Here is a 22453-nt window from a genome sequence, read left to right as displayed (position 1 = left end):
GCGTAAAATCATTTTCTTGAAGTAAATTTTTAGATATTTGGAGTTTACTGATGCCTTCAGGACTTCAGGATGTTTGGACACTGGCAAACAGGATATCACGAAGCCATCCCCTGTATAATCCCCACCTCCAACTGTCATGTCTCATTTTTGTGAGCAAGCAGTACATAAGGCCAATAACACAAGGGCAGGACCTGTGTTCTTCAATGGACTTCAAGAAAAAGATTTCACCGACAGTACAAAACAAGGACTCCTTGCAAAGCTGATTCATATGTAACTTGTTGAAATACAGATTTTTAAAACTCTAAAACTGAATCAGAGATGGTAATAGGGGCCTCACGCACACTTAGATGTGGAGGTCCAGTATAGCTGGATTGGATTATGTTTTGGTAGGCTCGAGTTGTTCTTATAACCCAGATTGCTGCATTAATTATACAAAAACTGATAAAATATCCAATCCAGATGATATTAAAGATCTAATGGATATGTAAGAGGTCTCAGCCTCACGCTTCAGAACTGTATTAGACTCTATTGAAGACAACCCTATCGTAATACAGGGTCACAGTATCTATGCTGCCGGTGTCAATCCCTTTCCGAGGATACCAATAAATTGCCTCTCTCAACAATGTGGGAGTATAAACTGAGGCCACTCACTGCAGTGGGACTGTCCTCTGTGTGCCTTTGAAAAGAGGAGAAAGAACGCTGAGTATGCACACAACACTCCACCTAGTGGATTATGCCAGTACTCAGTTCTCTCAGATGCAGTAGATGCTGGTGGCGGGAATTTTATAATGGAGCCCAATGGTACCAGCTGTGAGGTGGCTCCCAGTGCTTTAGTCTGGCTGGCCTCAGTTGAGTATTTGAGTTCTTGGACACTGAGTCACACCAGAGGCTAACTAACACAGTACACAGAGGTCTGGAAACCACCACAATGCAGAGCCCAGTGCTCAAAAGTCACATTCCAAGCAAGCCCCAAATGTTTCAGTCACATAGTGTTCACATACAGTTTTAAAAGGCCAATCAACTTCAGGCCAGATACCCTTACTAACTCATTTATCCTTCAGGTACTGGGTCAGACCAGAGTGTTCTGAAGCTACCACAGTACACAGAGGTCTGGAAAGGGTCACAATGCAGAGGCCAGTACCAGAATCTCACATTTCAGGCTAACCGTGCAATAATCGGTCCAACAGGGTCCAGCCTGCCGTTGAGGATACGCCAGTCCAGATAGCTGCTCTGTAGAGACTAGCTTAAGAAGTGTTTTTGAAGTCTTAATTGAAGTCACTGAAGAAAAATATATCAATGGAGTATCTTAAGCTAAGAAAAATATAAAATAAAAAGTCAATATGTAAGAGCATTTTTTTTTAGCAGTGCTAAGCAAAAAGCATCCATCCTTCTAGGATACTAGCAAAAAACTGAGGCATGATGGTTGGAGGTGGAGTTATACAGGGGCAGGCTGAATGTTTTTTTGCTTGCTCGAGTTCAAACCTTCTCATGGTGGCTATATAACACAAATGTCTAATAATTACTACATTCTTGTGCCCCTCAATGGACAAAAAGAAAACTGCATTTATGCCATTGCCCAACTTTCAGAGGAGATTTTGAAATATCGAACGACAGTTCCACTTTTTAGGGCACTATTTGTAAGAACTCTCCATTTAAAAAAAACCTTCTCCACTCAGTGTAAGTAAACATCAAAATCTTACCATCTTTCCACGCTCTGAAGATAACATCTCTTCCATTTCCAGGAATCGGATGATTGTATGCTTGATTCGGTGGAAAAGTGATCTCTCCCAGTATATAGATCCAGCCACTGGAGGATGATTTTTATATAGAGGAGGATTATCCTGGTTTTTCACAAATAGGTTGTTTGCTATATCCACCTGAAAAGCAAAGGCCTTATGAAGTCACTTTTTTGACAAACAATAAATACAGCAAGAGGTGCTAAGTGTAAAGAACAGCTGATACAACATTGTGTTACAGCTCAGCATGTTGGAACTGACGTATTGGTCACTAAATTGTTCTGTGACATCTATTTTCAGTTTCCCACACATATAGGAACTGCTGCAGTTCAGAGAGGATATATATGTGAATTTGGACTTGTTTTCAAAATTCCAAACAAATTGGTATATTACTTGTTACCAAACTATCTGGATTTGTACCAAGTGTTTTCACTGGGATTGATAGAAATGGAATGTTGCTGACAAACTGAATGTGTGGTCACCTTTTGAGCAGTTATTGAAAATTTGAGTTCTTTACATTCATGATTGGATGCCTTTGTGACTTTACATAAGATGACCGCAGGCAGTACATCTGTATCTAAAAACTCTCACAGTCTGTCTCACTATTGCTTGTCTCATAACAAAAGGTTTATGTTTTTATTCAGCTGCAGTTAAAATGTACTAACACTTTCAAGTTGTGATGATTATACTACAATGCGTGCAGCAAGCTTCCCTACATAATTTGAAAATTATTTTGAATTATATTCAGTGTGGTGCACTGGTACTGCCAAAAACTTCAGTTAAAGTTTATGTATTTTGAACAGTTTGAACCATTGGTCATGACTGTCAAGCTATGGAGTTCCTAAATGGTTATGTTTGGGATCACTGGGTGATGATGTTTGTATAACCATTTAGGTGCGTTTAGCTAAATGTTACTCTTTCTAAACTAATAAAGTAAATAATGTTTCTGTATTGTTGTTGTATAGCAAGCTTTTTTATGGTATATCCTCTATATTAAAGCAATAAAAAATTGTGAGAAGTTCTAATCCTTCCTCACTCTACTAAAAATACGTTTTTGTCTGTTCCCCCCTTATGGAAAGATTTCCCATTATTTCCAGTGCATGCAAAGGGTGAATGAGGTGTCAGATCTGTACAGAAACTGAGGGCAATCTAATTGTCTTTAGATTTTACACCTAACAAGCTCAGAATCATAAAGACTAGATTTATTTGCCTAAAATTAAATTTATAGCATTGTTGGGATCACCTTGCACAAGTACCAAATTTAGGAGCCTATTCACAGGGTCATAAATGTGTATGTTACAACTGTATAGTTTGTTAACTTACAAACAGCATATACTGCATATGGAAACCTTTACAACTTAAGCAATTGTTTGTTATGGCATGTCATCATACCTCTTTACAATACTGCTCCAGGATAGCATTAAATTTCATCATCATCTGCTTGTTGATGGCTTCTCGTGACCGGATGTGCTTAAATTTTAGTAACATGTCAAAAGCAGCTTCAGCTGAACGAAGTGTTTTAAATGATTTATCTATAAAACTGATGGCTTCACCTTCAATGGCCTGTACATAAAGTTGAAATGTCAATATTCAGGTCTTTTCATATCGGTTTCTCTGTACAATATGGTATCGTATGGTATTATAGACAAAGCAGTATTTTCATTAAGTCCTATTTTAAGACACCAATTTAAGTTGTCTACATTACAGATTTAACATACCTGGACTTCACTTTTAAAGTCATCCATAACAAGCTTCCACTGGTGGGCATGTTTGATACTGAAAGGATCAAATGTTAAGTTTTCCATTGGTTTGATTAGACCATCAACTCTGTTCAAGACATCATCTATACGCTTGGGATCTCCAGTGACTGCTTTTAGTTCTGCACCAAAAATGTTGTAGAACTCTTCTAAAACCTGTGCATGTGAAAATTCCAAAAACATGAGCAACATTTTACATTAACATATGCTTTCAAGCTCATTTATTTCTATGCCATAGTAACAATTGGAGAGAAACATTTTGATGCAAGCTTTCAACAGCCTAACAACAGAGTTTGTTAAGAGAAAATGTCAATTTCAGGATTTTATAACCACTTTTCTTTTCTTTTTTCTTCTCTTTTTAATCTAGCATTTAAATAATGTTAATGTGGGGAACACCAAATCGGGCAGGTTAAAAATATGTATCAATTTTTATTGTTGTCCTATGAAAAAAGCTGCAAACAATGTTCATTTCTTTAAAGGCATGAATAAGAATGTTTTGGGAAGCATAATATTGTAGTTCATGGAACGAACATCTAGTTTGAGCCCTCAAATTTGTAAGTGACTTATCCAATCAGATTGCTACTTTCCCTTAAATTTCTAAGAAGGGATGTCTGCATGTACCCAAAGACATGATAATGTTGCCGGTTGCACATTTTTTTCTTATTATATTCTTGGAATCTGATTTAACCTATTGATGTATGCAGGACATTAAATTCTCAGTCCTGTAAGTATAAGGCTTCTTTATAACAACATTTTGGGTCTCTTTTGCACCCGTATGTGTGCTGCTCCCAAAGTACGCACAGATCCAAAATACTGTTTGCTGCAATTAAAGAAACTTGTATGTGCATGCATTAAAAACTTTAGAGGATTACACTTTCTAAGATATATAGTTTCCCCAGCTCAGTAAAAAAGTGGAAACATTTCTCACTGGAAGAAATCATAAAGCAAAATGCTATGTATTTACATGTTCTGTGTAGAAAAAGATCAAGCAGTACGACAATGCACAAGGAAAATACAGTATAACAGACTGTATATCAGACTTAAAAGTTTATTTTCATGTTAAAACAGAAGGATCTGTCAAGTTTGCAATACTAGTACTGGAGTGTCCTTGTGGGCTCCAGTATATTAGTATAAGTGCAAGAAAGTTTGAAAACTCCTATAAAGCATGTTCAAAACATTAATAATGAATTAACCACAGATAAGGTTCCATGTATAAAACAGACACTGTGTCAAATATCCACGCAGTCAGAATGGCAAATCACTGTACTTTATGTAATACAATTAGCTCTAATGCGTTTTTCCCCCAATTTAGGTATTTTTGGATTTTAAAAAAATGCAGTACGGACATTAGAGGATGTTGACGATATACAAACTATACATATTACAGAAAATATTGCGATCTTTCATTGTGGATGTATGACACCTTTGTACAGCAAACAGTTTATATATAAACCCCACCCATGTTTTTTCTCACATTTTAAAAGAGTTTACAATAAAAATCTGATAGAACTATAAATAATTACTGTAGAGAAAGTCTAATAGGATTGGAGGAGGTGGGGTAACAGCATTAGAAAGTTGTCAAAAAAAATTCAAGGTGAGTTATAACAGGCAAAGGTGTAAAGCCTGACATAGACTTAAATTGCTCCATTAGAGATAAATAGATGACACTTTTTATATTTGTTTTACCTTCATAGATTTTTTTTTAGGAGAAGCATTCGTTGAATATATCTGTTAGCAAACATGTTGATATGTGATGCAATTAATATTGCTGGTATTGTACAGTGTTATGCCTATGGAGTAAAATGTTTTTAGGGGACGAGTGGTTTGTATGGTATGTGTATATAAGTGATGTCTTCTATGTCCGTTTTCCCCTGAAGAAGCCTCTTTTGGTAAAATCTGGGTCAGGATATAGATTTGATCATTTTAATTGTGTTCCAAATGTGATTACATTAAAACTCTTAGTTTGTATACACTTTGGTCTACACTATTTGTGTTTTAATTCCACTTGCAGTGAATTCCAGCTATAGCACTTTCAGTCCATGATCAAGAGGGAGCCTGAGAGTAGATATACTACTGGGATTGTGGCTTCACTTACTATGGATGCACAGATCTAGGATTCCACTGTGTAAGCCTGCAGCGAAAGAGTGGTGGATCTGACATTATCCAGGAGGTGATTTCAGTTAAAGTGTTACTAAACCCACAACAGTAAAATCAGCTTGTATATGCATTAAAGCATGCTCGTTATACTCGCTGTGGAACCTAAGGGGTTAATCCTCTGCATTGTTTAAAAAGGCTGCTTGATTCTGATTGATCTGTTCCTCCCCTTGTTCAAGTGACCACCTCTTATCTCCTGATAAGACAGACTGAACCGTAGGCATTTTGCACATGCTCAGTTTGGTGTGTATTGCTAAAGAGGTTTTTTTTTTTTCTTGGGAGAGTGCATGTGATCAGCACAAGGCCAATCAGCACTGGTCAGACAGGGGTCAGGGGTTTTGCATCCTCCTAGAGCAGAAAGAAAACTCTTCCTATAAGCTTTAGCTAGTGCTTGGCTGAACACTGATAGAAGCCACAAGACTGCACTAATGCCTGATGAGAAAAGGTATTTAGCAGTTTATATTTACTAAAATAATTGCATTTCCATGTTTTGTGTACTGTGGGAGACCAGATATAGTGGATGCAGGGTCCTGGGTTTAGTAACACTTTAAAGGTATAGCAGAGAACACTGTTGATACTAAGCACAAATAGTTGGCTCAAAGATGGAGAGAATACTGCGCTTTATGAGATGTGTTTCACTTAATAAGAGTTTTACTGCACTCTACACACCTGCTGTTGGTAACACAGTGTTGCTTCATACATATTAGTAGATTAAATAATGTCAGTACCTGCATTATATTGAAGAGATCTTGGCAAATGGAAGCCAAATAGTCCGTTTTCTCAAAAAGGCGTTTTCTATCAAATTCCCAACGCTGATCCCTTCCAGAGGCCTCAATCTTGGCACGAACTTCAAGGTAGCAACTTTTCCACAACTCAAGGGTATGTTTAGCCTCTTGTGTTTTCTCCTTTGCAACTTCTGTGTTCTCTCTACAATACATTTTCTCATATTGAGACTAGGAAATATTTCATATATTTTTTAAAGCACATTAATAAGTAACATCAATCTGCTGCTGCATAAGGAAGAATTCCTTCTCTAGTTATCACTCTGCTCACTGCAGTATGATATAGTGATAATAATTCTGGGAGCTGTTTTGTAACTCACCTCCAGCGCTTCTGTATAGCAAGGGAAGCACTAAATATACCCCACACCCTTTGATATTTAGCACAGCCAACACTGATGGGAAGTTAATGAAGGATAAATTGCAAAAACAATTAGACTGAGAAAAATACCCATGATACTATTTATTTACACTGCAGAATGCTGAGCTGAGACAAGTATAATATGAATGGCAGTCAGGAGACCTTAGGGGTACTTTAACAACTCTGTCAGTTTTACAAGTTTGTTGGAGGTTTTTTTTAATGAGATGCTTACCATATAAATTGGGATTATATATATAAACTAACCAAGGTTGTTTCCTAAAGAGATATGCCTAAATTTATTATTATGTGTCTACCCAATACTGATCAGAGACTTACCTAAATAATGTGCGAATGTTAAGCACTCGACATACTCTTTCCGCAATTTCCCATGCAATTCTTTCCATTAATGGGACCATTCTTTCATCCTTGTTGTAATGCCGGGAAATAATCCACACCATTCTCAGTGCTTTCATCATAGGCGGAATAGTTTCCAAAACCACATTAAAACCTGTACCATGTGTTAAGTTCTACGAGAGAAGTTACAAAACATAAGTAGGTTTGTATGTGGTTTGCAGATAATACAACATTTGATGCTAAAGTTATTAAAAAAAAAATTGACTTGCCTTCAAATGTCGTTCCAGAGTAGTGAGAAATCGAACGTTATCAGCTGCTTCTACATGGTACTTCATTAGTTCAGCCAGGTCCAGATTCTGCACTAACCCGGGGTTTACAATAGTCATTATGTCCAAGACCTTCTTCACAGTAGGAAGTTTAATTTGTTCACTGAGTGCACTTAATGTCGCATTACGCTCACGCCAGAAATCTATTTCAGCCAAAGGACCTTTACCCTAAAAGTAATTTACAATATTTATTTACTAGTTTACTGTAGTTCTACTTCTTGTTCTTTAACATGGTCGTTTTTACTTTACAAAAGTGTCTGGAGAATGCGTTTGCATGATTTTGATCAGAATCTCTTATATGATTATTGCATATGTCAATGGGCATCTCATTATTGATCAAGTCTTTGAGGGATACGCAGTTTTCTGTTTTTAGTAATACGTGAGGCTGCTAATCAGTTTGCTCTTCACTCATTAAAGTGATCTATGTAGAATGAGTGACGTCAGGGCCAGGCCTGGGATAGTCAGCCACATGTACCAAATCCTTTCAGATTTCTTGTGTTTAAAGATTTGTTTCTCTCTAGGTAGGCTGTTATATGTAGACAAAAGGGAAAAGAACGAGATAGTACTTGGTGGAGAAGCGTAGCTCATTAACCCTCAGGATACACAGGTGCGGTGTCCTTAATCTGATTCAGCAAGCAAAAGAAATATAACATTGGACTGGGCACCACATAGAGTCCATGGACTGTGGTCCAATGTTCATTTCTTTTTGCTTGCTAGGTAGGGTGCTGTTAGTTTGGGTTTTCCAATCCTCCAAAGTTGAAGGATGCAGGGACAGCCATTTCTAATCAATTAGTTTATGAGCCTGAGATAGTACCCTGATGATGGGAATGTAGGTATTCTCAGGTAAGGCAGCCATCTCTATCATACTCAACAGACATGTCTGGATCTTCTGCCAAGGTTACTTGGAATACTGAACTTATAATAGTTAGTACTCCTTTCCGGTATCAGTGGAATTTACGGCATCACCACAGCATGGGGATTAGGTTGACTGGGCAACCATTGCACTTTGGGAAAAAGGGAGTGTCTCTGCAACACCATGCAAATAATTTTTCAGGGGTATGATAGGTTTTATGTAAAAGAAACAGCCAATGAACCTAAGTGTAGGAGAAAGAAAGACCATTGGCAGTGCAGATAGTGCTGCTTCCCATTTTTCTTCTAAGACAGAGCTCAGGTCTCAGGAAAAGTGTTTTCTAGCTGGCATGCAGACTATCCCCTGAAATCTGGTATGCACTAATACACAGATTTGAGGAACAAGACCTTTTTTAGATTCACTACTCAACAGAAGGGTGGCAATTGATAAATTCCAAAGGCACATAGTATGAGTGTGTGACTGCAGGCAGGGTATATTTTAATCTGTTGCAAGCCAGCATAAAAAATTGTCATTAGGGCTTTATTGAATTCCCCTATATATGGTTTATTGTACCTTCAATGTAGCTTAGTTTGCATTTTATGCACAGAACACAGATTTGCATAAAATATTTATTGCAATAAAAACAGCTAATAAATGTTTACTGTATCAACATGTATCAGCAACAATATATGAGAATATTTGCCATTGCTGATAAGACTGGAACAAAGCATTCAGTACTGCTATAGGGCCAATATAAAAATATTTACGCTTAGCAACTGTGTCTGATATTTCAGGGTTGCTGGAAGGGACTATTGACTAAGTTTACCAAATTTATTAAAATTATTATTATACAGTATTTATAAAGCGCCAATAGTTCGCTCAGCGCTGTACATTACAGAGGGGGACAGAACATGTGACAGAACAATACCAATACAATGCAAAACATGAGGGGATTGAGGGCCCTGCTCTTTTGAGCTTACAATCTAGGAGGGAGGGGATGGTGGCACAGGAGGAGATAGCTGTGGGGGATGGAGTGGTAGGAAGAGTGGAGGAGGTCGGCAAGTTAGCAAGGGGTGGGGTAGGCTTCCCTGAAGAGATGGGTTTTCAGCGTGCGCCTAAAGGAGAGGAGAGTAGGTGATAATCTGATGGGTTGGGGCAGGGAGTTCCAGAGGATGGGTGACACCCTGGAGAAGTCCTGGAGGTGGGCATGGGAGGAGAAGACCAGGGAACTAGAGAGAATGAGGTCTTGTGAGGAGCGGAGTGTGCGTGCTGGGCGGTACTTGGATATTAGGTCAGTGATGTAGTTTGGGGCAGTATGGTGGACGGCTTTGTACATCAGCGTTAGGATTTTGAATTTGATCCATTGCTTCCATCGGAAGCCAGTGGAGGGATTGGCAGAGGGGGGTGGCGGAGACGGAGCGGTTGGAAAGGTGAATGAGTCTGGCAGCCGTATTCAGGATCGACTGAAGCGGGGATAGCCAGCGGCGAGGCAGGCCAGTGAGGAGGGAGTTGCAGTAGTCGAGTCGTGATATAATGAGGGAGTGGATGAGCTGTTTAGTGGTTTCTGGAGTTAGGAACGTGCGGATTTTGGCGATGTTGCGGAGGTGGAGTCTGCACGAGTTTGTTAAAGATTGGAATTGGGGCTGGAAGGATAGGTTGGAGTCCAGAATGACACCAAGTACTCTGGCCTGCGGGGCGGGTTTGATGGTAGTGTTGTTGGATGTGAGAAGTCAATGGGGGGGGGGTGTCCGGGCTGGGGGGAAGACAAGAAACTCGGTTTTGGAGAGGTTCAGTTTAAGGAAGTGGAGTGACATCCAGTCTGATATGTCGCTCAGCAGGTGTGTGATTCGGGCGGAGATCGAGGGGGTGAGGTGGGGGGTTGAGAGATAGATAAAATGCAATGACATATATACTACACACACTGCATTGTAATTCTTCATGTTAATCCATCCCTAGATCACAGTATGATAAGACAAGCTGTATTTACTATACATCTGAGGCTTCTACAACAGTCAGAGCTGCAGACATTTGTGTCTGCTAGATAATTACACACAATTAAAATTTTTATATGGCACTCCCAACTGCCCCACCTAAACCATACTACATATAATTGAGGTAAAAAAGTACTCTCTGTTTATTAATCCATGTAACTACCCAGCAGCCTATAGAATGAAGAGACATGTACTGTATCTATGCATAATTAAGATACCTGAGGCTTCTTCTGAAGTAGTTCTGTCAGAGCTGTAGATATTTGTGTCTGCCAGTTCATCACACACAGTTCAAGTTTTTCTACAGCAGATTTATCAGCTGTCAGAGTGTTAGTTTCAGCATCAAGATTTACATCTGGCAATTCTAGTTTTATTTCTCCTAAGAGGAAAATAAAGGATGAATATAAAATGTTAACCCACTTTGATCATTTGTATTGAAAAGCAAGAATGCCTTTTGTAGAAAGGGTTCTGTTAAACTGAACCTGTGCCCAGGCTATGCACACCAAAGTTTGTACATATTCTGAACAGGCAATAAAAGCACTTTGAGGCCTCATGCACATGGAGCTTAAATAATGCCGCTTACACAGACGTTCAGTGTTTTCTTTATGTTTGTAAAGGCACATCTATGTTAGTCTATGTCCCATGCACACATAGGCATTTAAAGGCGTAATTGAAAAGTATTTACAGGAGTTCTGCCTTCAGAGGAGCAGAAAAAATGCATGTAAACACACCTAAATCTGTTTATTGACATTTAAAATACAAAAACATACAAAAAAAGTACAGAAGAGCCAAGAGTATGACAGCAGAATTGTCATACAAGAAATATTTGTCATGAGAGCCCAATCCAAGCACCTGGAGGAGTCAGAGGTCTTTTTTTTTTTTTTTATTTAGTAATATGCAACAGTAACATAAAAATTCCAAGAAAAAGTGGCTTAATCAACCATATAAAATAAACAGAGCAACTGTGTAACATCCAAAAAGTAAATGCTGAGCCATCTGCACATAGAGAGAACACCTTACATGCCCCCCATACAGTGTCTGCAGAGTCAAAACTAGAGGGTCAGGAAAGAGGGAAGACCACAGCAGAACAAGTTCTTAGGGTCTAAGCATACCAGACTTTTCAATTTTACATTCTAGTAAAGAAAAAGAAGAGAAAAAGAAGGAAAAGGGAAGAATAAGAGGGAAGGAGAAAATAGAAAAGGAAAAGACAAAAGAAAAAGGGGGGGGGAATTAAAGGAAAACTAGGTAATTAGGGAGCAGGGAAATGCACCACCCAGCCACTCCATATGGCCCCTGGTTCATGCATGAAAAGCAAATATTAGGTATATTGGAGGTATTCATCTGAGAAGTGAAAGAGGTCCCAATAAAACCACCTGGTGTTATGTTCCTTTGAATTGTCTCATATATCAGAGGTCAGATTCTCCATCTGTTCAATGTCGTTCACCCTGGCGAACCATTGAGTCACAGTAGGAGCTGTCTGCTGTTTCCATTGACATGGCATGCACGCTTGTGCCGCATTTAGAAGGTGTTTAAGGAGAGATTTATGATAGCGTTTCTTAGACAAAGGAGTGAGATTAAGTTGGACTGCTGTTGGGGCATTATGCAGAGAGATGTCTGTGAATTTGTGCATGAGTTTCCAGAAGGACTGAAGTTTAGGGCATTCTCATAAGATATGGAGGATAGTACCTGGGTGTTGTTCACATCTCACAAAGAGTTTGGCGAGAACTGAAGGGGTCCTACACCAGCGGGCAATAATTTTATAAGAGGACTCTTGATATTTGCTGCAAAGGGAAGATTTTTGCACAAAGAAGAGGATGCGTTCTTTCTTGGGTTCAGTATAACTCATCCACGGCTCCCTTTCCCATTTCGCTAAGAAAGGGGGATCGGCAGTTGCATGGAGGTTTAACAGAGTTTTATAGCAGGATGAAAGGGTACCTCGGGTTGGGCCTTCCTGCAGGCAGAGCTCCTGAAAGGGGTGAAGTTGCCGAGAGAAGAGTGTTGGCTTAGGCATGGAGCCTAAAAAGTGTGAAAGCTGAAGGGCTCTCCAATGGTCCAGAGCTATAGGCGTTCAACTTTGGGTTGAAATGCACCCGCCTGTACTACATTAATGTTTGGGTTGGAGTTGATGTGACGAAGGAGGCTCTAGAGTGAGAACAAATAGCAGGGGTGACAGGGGGCAGCCCCGTCTGGTGCCATTCGAGATTGGGAAGGGGTCAGAGTCCAGGCCATTCACTCAGACAGTAGCTGTAGGGTTGGTGTATAAGGCTGAGACCTAGTGTAGAATGGGTGTAGGCATTCCGACATAATGGAGTGTCTCCGGTCCACTCGGTCAAACGCCTTTTCAGCATCTGTTGACAAGAGCAGTATAGGGACACGGGATCTCTTAGCCTTCTTAATAACATTAAAAGTGTGAATAATGTTGTCCCTTGATTCTCTCGTCTGTATAAAACTCACTTGATCGGGTGCAATGAGGCGTGGCAATAGAGCGTTCAAGCGCATAGCTAGGATTTTTGTAAAGAGTTTAATGTCACAGTTCAGAAGAGAAATAGGTCTATAACTGGAGCCCAATAGTGGGTCTTTATCAGGTTTCGGTATTGCAGAGATGGAAGCTTGTAACATGTCCAGGGGGATGACATGTCCCTCTAGTATAGCATTGAAGGAGGACAAAAAAATTAGGTGCCAAGTAGTCCTGGTATGTTTTATAATAAGACAGAGAAAATCTGTCGGGCCCAGGGGCCTTCCCTGCTTGAATAGAAGCAATGGCTGCGAAAAATTATTCCGCCATAACAGGTTGAGAAAGTGTCTCCTGTTCTTCTAGGGTAAGTGCTGGGAGATTAGCATCCTGTAAGTATTACCTAATGGAATCAAGGGAAGGACAAGTTGAGGTGGTAGATGAGTCCGGATCTATGTTGTAGAGTTTGAGATAAAAGTCACCAAAAACTTTCATCAAATCTGAAGAAGTGTGGAATTTGGTACCAGCTAAATCTAGCAGGGCTAGGACATAAGACTGGGTGCGTTTGTCCCGTAACGAATTAGCCAATAAGCGGCCACATTTATTGCCGTATTCATAGAACGTGCTACTGGTATTGAGCAAGACCCATTTTGCATGATGAAAAGAATGTTCCCTGATTTCTTCCCTTATCTGGACCAATTCAGCCTCAGAGGCACCATCTGGGTTGTCCTTGTGTTGCCATTCCAGGGCATGAAGCTTTGCCAGGGCATGGCCAAGTTTTATGAGAATGCCCCTGATGTAGCACTTGTGGGCAGCCCACACAGAAAGAGGGTTGAAAACCGACTTTGAATTAGAAGCAAACTAAGAGTTAAGTTCCCTTTGGACCTCCTTAGCAATTTCGGGGTCCTTAAGAAGATGGTAGTTAAGTTGTCATGTGGGCGACCGATGGGCCATGGCGGACGGAACTAATTCTAAGAAAACTGGAGCGTGATCAGAAAGTGCAATCTGGCTGATATCTTTCTTAGTGATCATGGGAATCGTCTGGTGTTGCATCAGGAAAAAGTCAATCCTGGAATAAGAACCATGTACAGAAGAATAAAATGTGTAATTGCGCTCCTGAAGGTGCAGAATCCTCCAAATATTGACCAATTGGCATGCAAAAGGTCCCGAAGGAGGAGTCGTTCTTTCCGGGGCATCAAAGATGAGCCCATCGAGGAATCCTTATTTGGGTCTAAAGTGAAATCGAACTCCCCCCCCTAAAACAAGGGTGCCCTCAAGAAAGGATTCCAATATGGATCCCATCGTTCATCAAGGCACTGCCAGGAAAGGGTTTTAGTTATAAGGATACTCGTCCTTTAGATTTAGAGGTTGAGGACGAGCAATGGTAAGCCGATGGGAAATGTTTATTGGCGAATTTGTCAACTTGAAAGTGGGTCTCTTGGAGGAAGGCTACATGTACTCTATGTCTCCAGAGTTCAGTAAAACTGCTGGTATGCTTCTCAGGGGAATTCAACCCCTTGACATTCCAAGAAAGGAATTTAAAGGCCCATTATGGGAAAAGGAGAGTAGCTAGGCCCGCCCACACCCCGTGTTATGGAAAAAAAAATGAGGGGGGGGGGAGAAGAAGTAGGGAGGAAAAAAAGGTGAAAGAAAAGAGAGCTGTCTACAGAGAGAGGTTCCTTAAAGGAAAGCTACTGCCACCAGGGCAGAGTGACCCTAGAGCGGGAGGTGGAAAGGCACAAACAGGTATAGAGTCCCTGTCAGTTTGGTTCCCTAAAAAGGTGGGCTCCCTAAAACAGCAATAACCAAGATCTGGTAGGCCAGCATGACAGGTAGAGAACTTTACATAAAAGACAAAATTAAACATTGGGAACGGGGGGAAAAAAAGACGCAACAATGCAACTGAGTACACCTTTCCATATACTAACAATCAAATGCACTCGATGATGCACACTCAAATATGACCAAGCATTCACATAGCCGTCCAATCAGATGGACAGAGACAGGTCCGCTTTAACAACCATATGTCTTAGGCAAGTGTGGATACCAGCATGAATGTGTAGTAAAGATAGTATTTTCTGGTCAGAGAGGAAAAGCTCCTCCGACACTAGGGGGTCCAGTGTCCACAAGAGGTCTACATTAACAACAGGTCTAGTTTATGTTCGATATTGATATTGCAGCAAACCTGAGTAACTTCAGCTCCTGACTAATGTGAGAAATTATTATTTTCTCAAAAGGAAGTAAAACAATCTTTTTTACCACTTGCCCCACCCTATTAGAATGTAAACTCTTATGAGCAGGGCCCTCTTAACCCTCTTGTATTTTCTGTATTGTAACTGTACTGTCTCCCTTTATATTGGAAAGTGCTGCGCAAACTGTTGGTGCTATATAAATCCTGTATAATAAAGCCATCAATGCTACAAACTATATATGAAAATCTTAAACTGTAATGATATACAAAAAAAAAAAAAAAAAAAAAAAAGATTCCCAGCACTTCCCAATTACAAGCAGTCTTGGCAGCTCACTGCCTTGCAGGTACACCTTGAGAAATCACTGCCATCAGGCTTCCTGCTCTAATATGTCTAGTCCTACAGCTAAACTTTTGAATCAGCGACTGTACAGAGAAAAAACATTTTACCATAATGTCTATTTATTTATTTATTTATTATTTACCGCAGTCAATTCACGCATCGTTTTACATATATATTGCACATTCACAACAGTACCGCTGTCAAGAAGTTTACAATCTAAGTTCCCTAACTCACATACATACACATACTAGGGCCAAATTACACAGAAGCCAATTAACCTACCAGGATATCTTTGGAGGAAACAGGAGTACCCAGAGGAAACCCAGCAGGCATGGGGATAACATGCAAACTTCAGGCAGGTAGTACTGTGGTTGGGTACCTTTCTGCTCCTTTAAGCATAACTACTCTCAATTCTGCAAGATTACGGAGTTGATGCGGAAAACACACCAAAAACTTCAGTAATGCACCAGGCTCAGCTCCAAAAAAAAGTTCTGAAACTTTTCTGGAGTGATTGTTGCGTGTAGGGCAGACTGTTCAAGTGGATTGTACAATTAGATTGCATAGTATATGGCCATCTTTATACAAGTACATAGGAGGGAGTGGCTGGAGACACTCTCTTCATGTAGCGAAGACTCACATTCCCGCATGCGTTTGTTTTGGAACGTTTTCACTCGTCAAGTATAGGGCAGACCATTCACTTGAACAGTCTGCCCTACACGCAACAATCCCTCCAGAAAAGCTCTAGAACCTTTTTGGAGCTGAGCAAAGCGTGTTACTGAATTTTTTGGTTTGCTTGCCACACTTAGGGTGCCTTTAACATGTAATGAGAACACAAACACAATGCACATTTGCAGCGTGTTTCTGAAACGCATGGCAAAGCATGCATTTTCTGTGCAGGTTGCCATGCATTTGGAAACACACAGATGTGAATGGAGCCTGTTTGTTCTGTGTAAACGCACCAGTTTCAGGCCCCACTCACACCAAAAGTAGAGGAAGTGCACGATTCTAGCTCATTTTTCTAGTGCCACACAAAGGGCATTTAATTTCGATGGACTATATGGCAAAGTAGCTCATGGAACATTTTGGCGTGATGCATGTTGCGCATTTCTTACTGAGCGTTTTGCTGCATTTGTCACCCGCTTTTTCATGTAGCAAAATGTGTACTTGTGCTTGATGTGCCGTTAACAAATAATGACACTGAAAGCGCAAATAGTTAATTTTAGGTGTATAAATGTGGCCATACACTATATAATCTGATTGTACAATCTCTGCACAATCTCCTTTAGATTTACCAAAACTATATAATAGGAGGACACAGCATATATGCAGTCATTCTATATCCAATCAAGCAGGCCCTTGCATTACATCAGGGGTGTCTCGTGGGCTGCATGCGGCCTTAGCCCATCTAAAAGGGATGCTGGGGTAGCCAGGCAAATGCACATGGGGAGAGATCCCGGAGATGCTGTGAAAATAGTTGATGGGTGAAGAGTCTGTACTAATGAGGTCAGTGCAGGATGTGTGTGCTAATGAGATCAGCTGTTAATCTGCTTCCAGGGTCCTACTGGCTCCTCTGTCCTCTGTCTACATTCCAGAAATTTAAAAAGCTAAGAAATTTACCAAGGGCTAAGAAAAGGCCTTGCTCTCCAGATCAAAGAGAGCTTGAACATTTTTGCAACTGAGGTACATTAATGGTATATTGGTGCATAGGGGAACTGGATTTTATTAAAAAGAAGGTGAACTTGGTCTTTAACCACTTGCCTACTGAGCACTTCTACCCCCTTCCTGCCCAGGCCAATGTTCAGCTTTCAACGCTGTTGCATTTTGAATGACAATTGCGCGGTCATGCAACATTGTAGCCATATGAAATTTGTATCTTTTGTTTTACACAAGTAGAGCTTTCTTTTGGTGGTATTTAATTGCCGCTGGGTGTTTTACTTTTTGTGCTATAAACAGAAAAAGAGCAAAAAATTTGAAAAAAATAAAGTTTTTTTTTGTTTCTATTATAAAATTTTGCAAACAGGTAATTTTTCTCCATCACTGATGTGCGTTGATGAGGCTGCACTGATAGAAAGCACTGATAGGCAGTACTGATGGGCACTGATGATGTGGCACGGATAGGCAGCACTGATGGGCACTGATAGGTGGCACTGCTGATGCTGCACTGAGAGGTGGCACTGATGGGCAGCATTGCTGGGCACTGCTGGGCAGAACTGATGAGTGGCACTGATGGGCACAGGTGGGTGGCACTGCAGGGCAAAGTGGGTGGTACTGATGGGCACAGGAGGGCGGCACAGGTGGGTGGCACTGCAGGGCACAGGTGGGCAGCACTGATGGATACAGGTGGGCGGCACTGCTGGGCACTGATCATCAGGGCACTGATCATCAGTGCCCTGATGATAAGTGCCGATCTCTTCACTGACAATTTCCGGTTCTCAGCAGTACTTTCCTCATGCTGTGCCAGCATGAGGAAAGTGCAGCCGATAACCGGCAACTGTATTTACCTGGTGATCAGCTGTGTGATTGGCCATTTACCGTATCACGTGATCAGCTGTGTCTGCATGACACAGCAAGCACCGGCGGCTCCGGGTGCGTGCCACTGGGGGCACGCAGGGGGGGCGTGTTCTGGAATGACATCCATGGACGTCGTCCCAGAACTAGACAACCACGCTGTAGCTGTCCTTCAGCTATAGCACAGTTGGGAACTGGTTAATTGAACAAGCTGAAGTTAGAAGCTGATTGGCTACCATGCACAGCTGCACCAGATTTTGCATTTTCCAGTTTTAGTAAATCAACCCCATGGGATAACTAATTAGCACTTTTACAGGTTGAAAGAAAAAAAAAATCAACCAAACACCTGTAAAAGTGTCATTTTTTATACCCAGTCTGCCTAAGAGCTTATAGTTCAGGTCTGTTTGGAACATCTGGATGCAGACTGGGGTAAACCATATTTCTTTGCCAGCCGCTGGGAAAAAGGGCATTTAGGACTGAATGGGAGAAACTATTTACATGAACTATTTAGTTGAGAAGCTGTACTGGATTTAGCAATAACATGGAAGCCTTTCTGTGTATTTCAGCAATGACATTTTTTTTTAGCTAAATCTTTAAACTTTTACCTCTTACACAATCTTTAAAATTAAATGACAAAAGAAGTTAGATCGATGCTTATTTTATAAGGCAAAGAGGATATTACATTACAAAATGCAAAAAGTCAAAAGAAACCACTCAGAAATTAGACTTTTCTAAACTGATAAGACCTTAAACCATGTAGTTTTTGTATTTACTGCACCCTGCAACCAAGCAAAGTGTATCCCTTACAAGAAACGAATGATGACTGTAAATTATCTTAATGGTTTTTATTTAGAATAACTAATTTACTACTTTAATTTTGTGAACATCCATGATAGTTTGGATCCTAACTGTATGGAAAATATAAGTAAACACTCACCCTCCAGCTGTTGTATTGTTTGCTGAATGTGATTATGGAATTTTTGTATATTTATTAAAAATTCATCCCGAATTAGCTGAACACTTATGGACTCTCCATTGGGTTTTCCAACCTGTGTGGAATCCTTGTCGTTAGAATCTTGTGAAGGCTCTGGTCGTCCGTGATCACCTTGAAGGATGTTGTCTTTATTTTTATGCTGATTATAGGCCAACAGAGGCATATAGACCTAAAAACAGAATAAATTGTTACCTACTAATACAGATAGCATGTTTTTACAAATGAGATATTGGAAACAATGCAAGTGAACCATCAGGTGTTCCCTATAACATAAAATGCTATACTACACCTTTCTTTAACCACTTCAAGTTCAGACACTTTCATCCCCTTCCAGTCGAGGCCAATTTTCAGCTTTCAGTGCTATCACACTTTGAATGACAATTGTGCAGTGTACTGTACCCATTTGAAATGAATTTTTTAGCATTTTTGTTTAGACAAAACTTTATTTTAGTGGTATTTATTCACCACTGGGATTTTTTTTTTTTGCTATATAAATGAAAAAGTCCAAAAATTGTGAAAAAAAAATTTAGAAAATAAAATTTTGCAAATAAATAATCTTTCTTCATAAATCTTGGACAAAATGTATTCATCTATCGTTTTAGTAAAAAAAACAAAAAAACAAAAAAAGAAATTAGTTTATAACCCAAAACTATAATTTTTCAAAAAATGTGTTTACATTTTAATTTTTTTTATATTATTATTTATGTTTTTTTTGTTTGTTTTTAACATACTGTCACCCTAGCAGTACAGTGTCACCATAGTGACACTGTACTACTTGTGGGGGGTGATGAGGATTTCTTTTTTTACACTGATTGCTTTTACACCCATAAAGTCTGTAAAAGCAATCATTTCTCCTTCTCTCTGGCTGCATTCCTGCAGCCACTGAGAAATACTGTGAGAGCTGTGATTAGTACAAGGTTGTTGTGCATAGCCTTGTACCATGTGACCATGTGACCTCTGTGATTATTCACAGATTTCACAAGTAGTAAGCAATGATGTCAGGAAGTGACATCTTGTTTACTACTATTCATGTGGTCACTGATTGGCCAATCAGTGATCACATGAATTGGGACCTCACACAGAGGTCCCATACACAAATCTGTGTTCCGCTTTGTCCGGCGGACACAGCAGGCACCGATTGTTCCTGATCACAGTCCTGGTTCCCCCCTTCCTTGCATCTTCGGTATTCCCTGTAACCTGTGTTCCTCAGTTTGTATATATTGTATATATTACATTATAGTTAGGTATTTTGTATATCGGTTTATTGCTCCCTTATAGCGTTATGTTTGCTGTGTTTCTTGTTTGGATAGATTTTGGTTTCACTGTAAATAAATCTAGCTTAACCACCTCATTACCACGCTATAGTCAAAAGACAACTACAGCACGGTTCTATTGTTCTAAGAGAGTCCAGAACACGCCTCGCATGTGCCCCTGGGGTGCGCAAGGGTGTAATCTGTGACCACTGTGTCCTTTGAACACAGCCAATCACAGATCGAGTTACAGGGCCAATCGCAGAAGCCCTTTACCATGCAATCAGCTGTATCCAATTACAGTTGATCACAAGTAAACAGATTGCAGATTAAAATTTAGCACTATCACTGTGTGAGGAAAGGAAAGCTGATAACCAGCAATCCTGACAGGGCTTTTTTTACACTGATAATCAGGGCACTGATCATCAGTGCAGCCCTAGCAGTGCTGCTTATCAGTACCCATCAGTGCCACCTCATCAGTGCCTCATCATTGCAGCTCATCAGTGCCGCCTTATCAGTGCCCATCAGTGCCCATCAATGCAGCCTCACCACTGACCTTGTGCAGGAGGTTTCTCATACAGGGGTTCTCACTACTACATAGAACACAACAGAAGGTTTTCAGCCTCCTTGCCAGGTTGGGCTATACAGCCTCTGTTGTCTGTTCAAACACCACCTCACCCAACACCAGAGGGAACCATTCAATTTTCATCAGATGCCTGATCTTATCACAGCTCCTGTCTCTCAGGACCTGGTCACATTCACAAGGCATGTCTGTCGACACTCACTGCTTCCTATAGCACATGACTCTACTGTCTGGCTACACTGACTCCCTTTCCTGAGTTAACACTTACCTGACAAATAGTCTCACACCTGCTCAGCACCCTTTCAATCCTAAACCAGTCATTACTGTATATCCCTGTTGCCAAATCATGATGTCTTTAAGCCTTTGCTCTCTTTTTTTATAATAATTTTCAAATAAACATAAGAAAACATAAAGACATACATACAACTGATATTTTTTTATAATTTGCTTAGGTATGATGTGTGAATGAAAACCCAAAGTTACAGTGAGGTTTTCTCAACTTTGAACCAGGGGCAGGCTCACAACTCATGGGGACCCCGGGCAATAGGGGATCATGGGGCCCCTGTGTCCTAGCCCAAACTCAAAAAAGCCTATGCAAAAGGTACCAGGGGTATCTCATGGGGCCCCCTACTGACCCCGGGCCCTCGGGCAGTGCCCGAATTTCCAAATGGTCAGTCCGCCCCTGCTTTAAACATAAAAGTATAAAAACACTTTAAGTCTCCTTTCATGTACTTTGTACTTTTGTATATTCACAATACTTTACCTACTCTTCTATGGTTTTAGATTGCTGGACACTTTCAGCTATGCAAGAGTGCAATGGAGGATGACTGCACTGTCAATTACATCCCGAAATGTCAGAGGCACCTCAGCACTTTTTTACAAAAAGGTAACAATTTGCATATTAGTAATATCTGTGGGAAACACCTGGATATGAAGCTACTATGTTAACATGATTAGGAGCTGTAAGGATTTTCTATAAAGCTGAAATCCAGGCAGATGTAAAAGGCACATTTTAAATATTAATACACATTATAATTTATTTTTTATTGCAAGCATTGTATGTACCTGCATTTGACTTGTTACCAGCCTCTTTCACATTACTGTACGGCAGATCTCAGAAAAGAGGGAGAAGCAGCACAAGGAGCTAACCAGGTGTGCTACAGTGGAAGCAGCATACTGACAGGAGGACAGAACAGAGTGATAGGTCATCAGTGTGCAACCAGGCGGGAATATATTCTGTGGCAAGGCTGTGTAAATCTCAGGACTGAATGGACAGACATACAGATCCTTTAGCAGGTAAAATTGTTATTACATGTGTTTATTTCATCTGTGTATTTAGCTATTCGCCTAGAGTTAGGCTTTAAGGCGCTGATGCAAAGCAAAATAAAGTTTGTTGTGATAACATCTGAAGCTTCAAATAATTATGTAAGCATGGTTCATAACAATTTTATTACACATTTAATAGTTAGAGACTTATTGACCATTTAAAAGAGTTTCTGCAATTCTCTTCTTAGCTTGCCCAACATGGTGTAATATTTGCAAATGTATTGCCTAGTATGAGCACTGCTTATGTTGACTGACAGAGGAATGAGATATGTATGGGTTCTCTAATGAGCAATACCAAGCTCTTATTACTTATATCAGCGCTGGTTATTGCACACAGAGATTTTACAACAAATTTCTCTGCAACCAAACTCCAGATGTTTCCTTTTCTATGGGTATTCAGTAGAGATGCACCAAAATTGCGGTACAACCTTATCAGCCTTTGGCCGATATGAAAATAAGCTCCGATACAGGTGTCAAAAATAAGAGATCAGATGAAGGAAAGAT

The 22453-nt window shown here is 40.2% G+C and overlaps 1 protein-coding gene across 1 annotated transcript in view; it reads right to left on the bottom strand.

Annotated features, from left to right (window-relative positions):
• DNAH10 (dynein axonemal heavy chain 10) overlaps nt 1-22453 on the bottom strand; it is a 272004-nt gene that overhangs the window by 213062 nt on the left and 36489 nt on the right. Inside the window, exons 9-16 of the mRNA XM_089653648.1 lie at nt 18734-18959; nt 10527-10684; nt 7411-7635; nt 7124-7314; nt 6376-6574; nt 3455-3649; nt 3129-3299; nt 1701-1877 (exon numbers count right to left, since the gene is read on the bottom strand). Coding sequence (XP_089509774.1) covers nt 1701-1877; nt 3129-3299; nt 3455-3649; nt 6376-6574; nt 7124-7314; nt 7411-7635; nt 10527-10684; nt 18734-18959 — 1542 coding nt within the window. The remainder of the gene's footprint in view (nt 1-1700; nt 1878-3128; nt 3300-3454; nt 3650-6375; nt 6575-7123; nt 7315-7410; nt 7636-10526; nt 10685-18733; nt 18960-22453) is intronic.

Source organism: Staurois parvus, unplaced genomic scaffold (assembly GCF_062004578.1).
Source record: "Staurois parvus isolate SC_StPar_1 unplaced genomic scaffold, SC_StPar_1.0 ptg000719l, whole genome shotgun sequence".
Taxonomy (NCBI): Eukaryota; Metazoa; Chordata; class Amphibia; order Anura; family Ranidae; genus Staurois; species Staurois parvus.
This window is presented reverse-complemented; position numbering and strand designations above follow the sequence as displayed.